The following is a 9,259-nucleotide window of genomic DNA, read 5'->3' on the forward strand; positions in this document are numbered from 1 at the left end:
CGGCAGGGCCGTCGGAACCGCCCCGGCCACACCGGCTTTAGCCGCATCAATTCTTCTCATATTTTTATTACATATACTTTTACCTATAAATTATATTAATAATTTTTGCACTTCTATGTCATTCGAATGTTTCACCATACACGTGTTTTGTAGTGCACTATTAGCCTATGCATTTTCAAGCTCCTGTTAGGAATTAATTGAATTTTTTTTTTTTAATCTTTGATTTTAGCAAAATTTGCTCACCTTTGTCTTAACCTAGTCGCCCGCTAGGGGAAGTGGCTCTATAGGTTGCCAGATGCTATTTCCAGTCTTCTAGGGTTGTTGTTATTTTATTTATTTATTTATTTTTTGGCACAATATTTTTAAGGGTTTGGGCTTAGCGAAATGGTTCATTCTCTCCTTGGTAGTATGGGAGGTAGAGCTGTTGGCTCAGTATCCTTTTATGGTCATTTGTAAACATAATATTTACATTAAAATAGCATTGTAAGGGTCGGTTCAGAGTAGAAAATGTAGTAGTATAAACTGTAAACAATATCTTAGAGTAAATATAAAGTAGGTAAAATTATCCCCCCACAAGTCACAATCGGTATTTCTAATTTATTTATAAAATAATAATTTATATATTAAAAAGTGACTAAATACGTGATAAAAACCTGTTGTGCACCTGTCTTATAATATCCAAATTACGGTTGAAGCAAGCGTGTATGTGAACTACCTGAACTGTGTCGCGCGTAGACACGTCGTCGCAAAGACATCTAAAATATTTAATTTTGGAATGGTGTTTCTTTAGTAAGAAAATATACATTATAGGTCAGTAAGAGTGTACCATACTGTAGTTGTACAAGCCTGTATGCCTTCATGGTGTTAGATTTAATTGCGGTTTAGTTGTATTGTTGTTCAGGCCTACATTTTCAGACTGGAGACTGTGCTCTAAAATTGTTTTTAAAGTCATTTTCATACAATGGCATTAAACCGGAATATCTGTGTGAAGTAAACAACAGTAAAAAACAGAGCTAAAGATTTGTTGTTGTGTAATGACCATAGAGAATTCTCTATGGAAATGACATACCGTATAGTCGTAGGCACATGTTTTTGCAACTTACATTCAACAATGTAAACCTAAGTACCACTCTAAAAGTGGGCTAAGTGAAATCATTTTAATTAATTTAATAAAGTGTAATATTATTTATATAGTGACTTAAAAACGATCCATAGGTCGTAAAATGCGTTTTAAATTAAATACAGTAGGCCTATTATAACAATCGCTAAATATATAAATTCATGATTTTAATGCCTTTATAGTTCACAAAATCATTGTCTGTATATACATTCTATATTTTTTTTAAATCTAAATCATATTTAATTTAATAAAGTGTAATATTATGTATATAGTGACTTAAAACGATCAATGGGTCATACAACTTGCTTTGATTTAAATTTTAAAATTTAAATTTAAAATAAAATCTCGGTGTATTTATATAATTTAATATATTTCCTGCATTTCTAGCTTTTTCTACATTCACTCGCCACTGAGGAAGGACTAGTGTTTTCCGAAAACTCTGGTTCTATTTCTGGCTGTTTACTTACGTTTACTTTCTAGCTGTTGCTTATCAAATTTATATCGCTACCGATTGTATCGCTATCCAGCCATTGTTTCTCACAGCTTTGTTTTTTTTTTTCAGTATTGCAACAATGTTGTGGGAAACAATGGCTGGATCTCGGTAGAGATACAAAAATGGTAAGCAACAGCTAAAAAGTAAACGTAATTAAGTAAACAGCCAGAAATAGAACCAGAGCTTTCGGACTAGTCCTTCCTCAGTGGCGAGTGAATGTAGAAAAAGCTAAATAATAATAAACTGATGTGATTGTTTAATTATATTACAAAAAAGTTTGTGTACATATGAGGTAGGCCTATCTGCCATTGATTACACATTATATTTTTTTATTGTGTTACAGTATGGCGACACTCCATTTCACGAATTGTTGCAAAGTGACCATGAATACGGTACCAAGTTCACAAGAAGGACGGAACCCAAACGTGTTACATGCTCGAGCTGACCCGAGTCTATTGAACGAGGTAAATAATTTTCCTATGTAGCCTTGTTGGCGTATCGCACGTTTGTTACAGATTGCGATTGTGGCTCATATTAGAGCCATTAACATTGAGTCGGAAGTACGGTAGGCCAGGGAACAGTGAACTGTTCCCTGGGGTAGGCGTCTAGTTCCCACTTGTAAAAAGACTGTTGCAGCGCAACGTACGCAACCCAATGTAAAGAAACGCTCTTCCGGCTATTTCGTATCGAAAGTTGAAATTGTAACCGATGTATACGGTTAGGCCTACTGTACCACTCTTAACATCAGAAATCGTCTGTATTTATATATTTAAAAAAAGTTATCTAGGCGTGGCCTACGGTGCTACATAGGCTAATGCCAGTGTCCCCACTTCTCTCATTTTGGTGATTTTTCAAAACCTCCACACGACTTTGTCGTACAATTACAAGGACAGAGGTAAATTAATCTCATACATAAAATCAGCCTTCTCCCACCAATCAAATCATCTTGTAATGTATTGAAGGTTATGCCTACGCCCTATTATTAGTACAGTACAGAATACACAGGGCTACATGAAAGCTACAATTCCTTGCCTACACAGACAACTTTTCATTAAAACGTAAATGATAATGAAGGCTTGCATGAATAATATATCATGTTTAGAACGTACGCAAATGTGCTTTTCCTTGCGTTTCCGATCTTGCGTTGCGGAAAGTTGAATCAATTTAACTTTATCCAAACAACACAAAAGTTGACTAGCGTTGGTATTGTGTTAAGTTTGCGTCCTCTGTTCCCAATTGGAAGCTGCTACGCCATCACGTTGCATCGATACATTGCGCCTGCGTCGTTGTGTTGCGTCCTAGTGGGAACCAATTGTTGCCATGGTTTAGTGGCAGGATATAATTGCCCAAATAGGCTTCAATGGAGGAGAAGGTGGTTTAATTCGTAGAAATTTACAATATTCTATATACAAGTACTGGTAGGGGTTTCGCAGTGTCAGATTACCATGGTCACAGGTATATCAAATAACTTAAAATGCATTTATTCACTCAATAACAAAACGCTAAGAATTCTTATAGTAATTTTTATTAAGTGTAATAAGTAAGTTATTAAAAGACAAGCTTACATAAAATAACATTATAGTATATAGTGTATGGTATATGGTATTAGTAGACTAGGTTATTTATAGCGAACATAAAAATATGAGTTTAATAACTACTCTATTATAATAATACATAAAACAAAACCATCAATTCGAATACAATTTGTTGTTCGTATTTAACATAGGTAAATTTAACTTCTTAAAACTTACAAATTAAAAAAGTGATATGATAGAATATAAAATCGTACTACTGTATGCCACGGCCATTTAAGTAAATGATTGTAATGTATCAGTGTAACAGAAAATGTATTTATCTTCTTTATGGCCTTTATAGCCAAGTTTGTAAGTTACGCTTGTCTCATTGCGTATTCATGTTGATCATTATCTACTAATATATATGTTGGTATGTCTAAATTCAACACATAACACGTATGACTGGTTTAATGATAATTTTTCGAATTATATATGTAAAATATGTACATTTTACCTAACTTAATTTTATTACTTTATTGTATTTTCTTCTTATACAATTTAAAAATCAATCTTTGTGTTTTTAACTGTCTCATTTACTTAGTACAAACTACGAAATTAGTATGCTGTCAAATTAAAACATTTTGTACAACATGCGCATGAAACCAGAAAAACAAAAGGAAAAACAAACCATTAAACTTGAATTGATTGATTCTAAATACTAAATACACAAGCACTAAATTATACTAAATTACTAAATTATAAAACGATACTTTAGAGTATTACCGTATATTAATCAGCTTTTTTCAAAGACAAAACACATTGCTTTGCTGTTGGTCGTTCCGTTGGATTTCTAACCCAACACTTCAACATTAACTCCTGCAACGGGTGTGAAAGCTCCAATTCAGCAACGTCGGGCTTACGATCACCATTTCCAATATGCTTCTTCAATTGATGAGCATTATAATCATCAAAAGCCTCTTCACCGCTAAATATTTCGAACATGACCAGACCAAACGAATACACGTCTGCAAACATCATTCCTTTTGTGTCAAGAAAGTCACCACGTAGAACTTCGGGTGCCGAATAGCGTGGAGTGCCAACCTCTTTCACCAGATCTTCCGCCCTAGTAGAGCGAGATGTTTCAGCGTAGTTTTTCATCATGCTCAAACCAAAATCAGTGATTTTCACTGTGTGTTTGTCTACGTCGTCACCAACGTTGATTAGTACATTAGTTGGCTTCATGTCGCAGTGTGCAACATTCTCTGAATGCAGGTAAACCAAACCATCAGCAATTTCCATCGCGATGAACTTCTGGTCCTTATCGCTGAATTGGTGCTGTTCAATGTGCAGTTTGTCGTACAGACTTCCTTCCATAAACTCCATTACGATGCACAGATTTGGTGTTGTGATACATGCGCCGTAGAAAGTAATGATATTCTTGTGCTCAAGTTTACAGAAGACTCGAACTTCCTCTTCGAACTGAGACTGCTTCTTCTGACTTACACGCTGGACGCGTAACTTCTTAACGGCAACTTCTTTACCCTTCAGTTTGGCGTGGTAAACATCACCAAAACCACCATGTCCAATTATCTTTCCAATTTGAAGATCACTGAACTGGATTTCTGGACCTTCATACCACTCGAAGGGCTTTTTAACAGGAGCCAGCTGGTCGTAGTTTTTCGATAACTCAATGCGATTGATCATCTCTGTTATACGCTGTGTCAGCGAATCAAGATCACTTGCTGTGAATGGTTGGTGGAACTCTTCATTCTATATTGAGTATGGAGACAGGTTAGAATTGATCATACTCGTCTTTAATAATAATAATAATAATAATAATAATATTATTAATAATAATAATAATAATGTATTTTTATAGAGCAGCAATGAACAATACATTATTATTGTAACAGCGCTTTGCAGAAAGATGGTATACAGTATCAATCTGTATATAACTATTACATCTTTTATTATAGTAGAAAATCATCCAAATAAATGTTTTTTTTTTTAATTTTTTTTATTATATACAGTAAGTTCCAAACGTAAGCGTAATTAGATTAACAACAAAAACTACAAAAAAGAAAAAAAAACTACAAAAAAAACAACAAAAAAAAAACCTACAAAAAAAGCAGTAGCATCATCAGCAACACAGACACATAAGTAATAATAAAAATAGTAATTAGAGTATACAGTAATTAAAATACAATCGTCTCTACAGAAGTGGTTTATAGGAATCAAATGCAGTCAGGCGCATAAAATTACCACACATCATGACAGAAAAAACATAAAAATTATTTCTTTTATACGTACTGGGTTATTCATCCGGTGATCGTAAGCCTCTTGCATATAGCGGGTTTCAGTTTTCTTCGATGATACCGGCATACTACCAAAAGGTTTATTAGCTCTACCTAGTTTTCTATTCATTGCGTTGTCAGCATAAAGCTTTGGTTCTGTTTTCACAGTGCCTTGCGTCTTCTTACTATCACCACTCATGACTGTTTTGGAGTCTTTGGATATTGACATACTTCCGAGTTTCATTCCAACTCTACCACGACTACGGTTGTAGGCATTATCAACGTATGTTTTGGTATCTACTGAACTCGGGGCAGCACTTGTAGAACCTTTAGAGACCGACATGGTACCGTGTTGCATCCCAACTCTACCCAAGCTTCGGTTGTAAGAGTTGTCAACGTATGTTTTGGTATCTACTGAACTCGGGGCAGCATTTGTAGAACCTTTAGAGACCGACATGGTACCGTGTTGCATCCCAACTCTACCCAAGCTTCGGTTGTAAGAGTTGTCAACGTAGGTGCTGGTAGATGCTGAACTTGAAACACTACCGGAGCTGCTTGAACCTCTCGAGATGGGCATGCTTCCGAGTGGCATACCAGCTCTCCCCGACCTACGGTTGGAAGGATTGTCGGCGTAGGTCTTAGAGGCCCCAGAACCACTACTTCCACCACCACCACCACCACCACCACTACCACGTGAGCTTCCTCCGCCACCAGATCGTGATACCGGAGCACTGCCCATAGGCTTACCAACCCTACCTAGACTTCGGTTAGACGAATTGTTAGCATACGTTGTTCCGCGAGGCATTTTGATCACAGAAGTTTGATTAAACCTTGTCACAAAAGAATCTGCCTACCTGAAATTATAAACATATAAACATAAATTCACAATTGTTAAAGGCAACAAACACACATAAAAATAATAAGCTTAAATACAGACAATGATAAAGTACCGTACAGAATAATATTAACATTTAAAAATGCAGTCAACACTCATTTATAAATTTGAATGCAAAGACAACATAGACCATGCGCATAAAGTAGTTTGTCCAAGAACAAGAACAATAAGACAACCATCAGTTTCAAACTAATGACAGCTATTTTAAATGATACACCTATACATTTGCTAATAAATACACTAATTAAAACAATAAATACTTTACTAGCACTGATTATGCTTTCAAATAAGCAAAGAAAACATGTTTGTGGTAAATAAAATACAATGTGTGTTGGAGCTTAGTTTGAGCAACTTTAGCATCATTGATGACTTTACGATAAACACTCCAGGCCCGTACGCGGGGAGGTGGGGGATGTGGATGGGGTTTACGATAAACACTCCAGGCCCGTATGCGGGAGGGAGAGGGATTTTCCAATGCCTCGAATTTGTCGTGCAAGCAAGGACTTTCAATTGTATTTATAAGCTTTTTGAGGAGTGTTTTCCCGCCGCTTGCTCGCACCCAGGGACGTAGCCACGATTTTGAAAAAAAAAAAAGGGGGGGGGGGGGGAGCCGTTATGCGAGGTACGTAGGACCCGGGGGTCCAGGGGCGAAGCCCCTTGGCAAGTAGCGCGCTCTGAAGGTTTTTAGGACTGTTTTGAAATGATAAAATGAAAATTGCAACAAACGCATTATAAATAATATTAGTAAGCCTAACAATCATTATATAAAACTCAACAGTGGTGGATCCAGGAATTCAATTGAAAAGTGACCCAGGGAGGGACTTTTACAGATTGAGGAACCACCCAACTCAGCCCCACCTGGTTGGGACTGAGATAAGAAAATTTATGATTAGGGCAGCTTTAAATGGCCGGAAATTACACTCTCAGACTTAAATTTAGATAGGGGACCTATTTTTTTCTTCTTTTTTTTCATTAGAAACATTTAGGGGAACGGTGGCCTTGAATCAACCACTCTGCTCAAAACATTATTTATCCATAATCACAAAAATGGGCATGTAATACCAGATCACATCTTAAAAACAAACTTATGCATTCTCGTCTCATCAGCTGTGACATACTCTGACGGAGTTTAATGTTAAACCCAGAAAAGACGCAATCTGTTTTGAAAGGTGGAGGGGGAGGGGTGACATTTCGTGAGTTGACACCCACCCCAGACGCACCTGAGGTGCGAAAATTTGAGGGAATAGTACCTCTAGATGGCCAGAAAATTACATTTTTAGTAAAATTCATCATCATCACATCACCAATATATATACTCAAAATGAAGCGCCAACAAATTTCTCATGATCTTTTATTAGGTACAGTATTTTCGGCAACCATAAAGGTCTTATTAATGTGTGTGATACCATACAAAACAAAGCTTTAAAACATTGTCTTTGAGTATGTACTTCACATAATTCAAAGCCGAGATTTCAAAACCCAACTATGGTGGGGCTGAGGTGAGAAAATTTTAGGAAATTGTACCTCTAGATGGCCGGAAATGAACTTTTATGTTTTACAGACCAGAACTTTTATGTTTTAAAGTTATAAAGAAAATGGAGAAACAACAAAACATATAGTAATTTATAATCAAATTTAAGCCTGAGAGCTACCATTTCCGGCCATGTATAGGTAGCATAATCATATTTTCCCCCCTTAACCTCAAACATGGTTGGACCGCGGCCGGCTAAGGTGGGTGGACCTGGACCTCATTGGACACCCCTCTCTATTTCGAATTCCTGAATCCGCCACGGCCCCCATTATTATGTCAAATTCCCTCCCTGGCCTAGTAGAGTGGTGGACGTATTCGCTTCAAAACAACAACAAATGGATTTTTTGCTTCCTACCTTGTTCGGAATCACAGATCTGTAAGGCTTATTTTATGAATTTATATATTTTTAAAGTCTACCTATCTCATTCACGAAGTAAAGCACTCGTAATTATTTGTTCATATTCGCAATTTCCAAATTTTAATTTTAGAGTGGCAATTCCGGCTTCCTGTGGGTGTCATAATTTAAAATTTCCTACCTCAGCCCCAACCATCGTGGGGCTCATATATTATCGACCTTCCATCTCTGAAGGTCCCTCCCTGACCCCTTATATTAAAACCTCATAATACTTACAACGCCTGAGCGCGAGGGGGTTCTGCCTACTCGACCTCAAAAGGCTATGTCCTTAGCCCCCACCCCCAACCCATTTTGGTCCACTTTCCATAAATTCGCACCCACCCAATAAAAATCCTGCTTCCGAGCCTGCACTCCGGTATTTGAGACAAGTTATCAGGAATTTTGAAATCCAGGATTTGAAAATCTGATTCCCAATTTCAATTCTCTTCAATTCAATTAAAAAAAATGTATTATCCCATTGGGATATTATGGGTCATTTAAAAATAAAATATCAGAACAAAATTATTTACCGTAGGCCTATATACAAAAATACAGTACTCCTCATTTAAAATCAATAGAAACTAAAAACATTTTGAAGAAAATTAAGAAAGAGCTGATATTACAGCGAAACATTTAAGTCCAAAACTGTGAGAACTATTGATTTCCAATATTATATTTTCCACCCCCCCCCCCCTCTTTCTTTTTTGTTCTAAATTTGTCAAATAATAACAGAATTATTTTTATGTAAAACTAAAACATTGGCTGACATGATATATTTCTGTTGTTAAAACCAATATTTATTGTAATAACTATAGATACACATTGCTCAAATGACATTTTTGTGCACAGTGGTAGCCTGTGTGTGCGCGCTGAACCATAGAGATCATTGGTGTTCTATATTACAGAACCAGACCAAAATGATCGGTCCAGCGCTCTGCTGCTCCCATTGTGTTTTAAAAAGAGCATTCACTGTCTTTCAGAAGAGAGGTTTAAGGTATTTCAGTCAGTTGTATGAGAG

At 36.4% G+C, this 9,259-nt stretch overlaps 1 protein-coding gene across 1 annotated transcript; it reads right to left on the reverse strand.

Moving 5' to 3' along the window:
- Positions 1-3,149: 3,149 nt before the first annotated feature.
- LOC117109435 (dual specificity protein kinase shkD-like) lies at positions 3,150-6,269 on the reverse strand. The gene is made up of 2 exons (XM_033251794.1): positions 5,438-6,269; positions 3,150-4,897 (listed from the first exon to the last, which is right to left on the reverse strand). The coding sequence occupies exons 1-2, from the start codon at positions 6,224-6,226 to the stop codon at positions 3,917-3,919; spliced, it is 1,770 nt and encodes a 589-aa protein (XP_033107685.1). The 5' UTR covers positions 6,227-6,269; the 3' UTR covers positions 3,150-3,916.
- Between the last annotated feature and the right edge of the window lie 2,990 nt (positions 6,270-9,259).

The sequence above is a fragment of the Anneissia japonica genome, unplaced genomic scaffold (genome assembly GCF_011630105.1).
Source record: "Anneissia japonica isolate Jap-2015-1 unplaced genomic scaffold, ASM1163010v1 scaffold287719_len1884721_cov185, whole genome shotgun sequence".
NCBI classification, from domain to species: Eukaryota; Metazoa; Echinodermata; class Crinoidea; order Comatulida; family Comatulidae; genus Anneissia; species Anneissia japonica.

Coding starts and splice junctions, on each gene's coding strand:
- LOC117109435 (XM_033251794.1), bottom strand. CDS start 6,226: ATGCCTCGCGGAACAACGTATGCTAACAATTCGTCTAACCGAAGTCTA. Junction 4,898..5,437: donor ATCACCGGATGAATAACCCA/GTACGTATAAAA, acceptor TACTCAATATAG/AATGAAGAGTTCCACCAACC.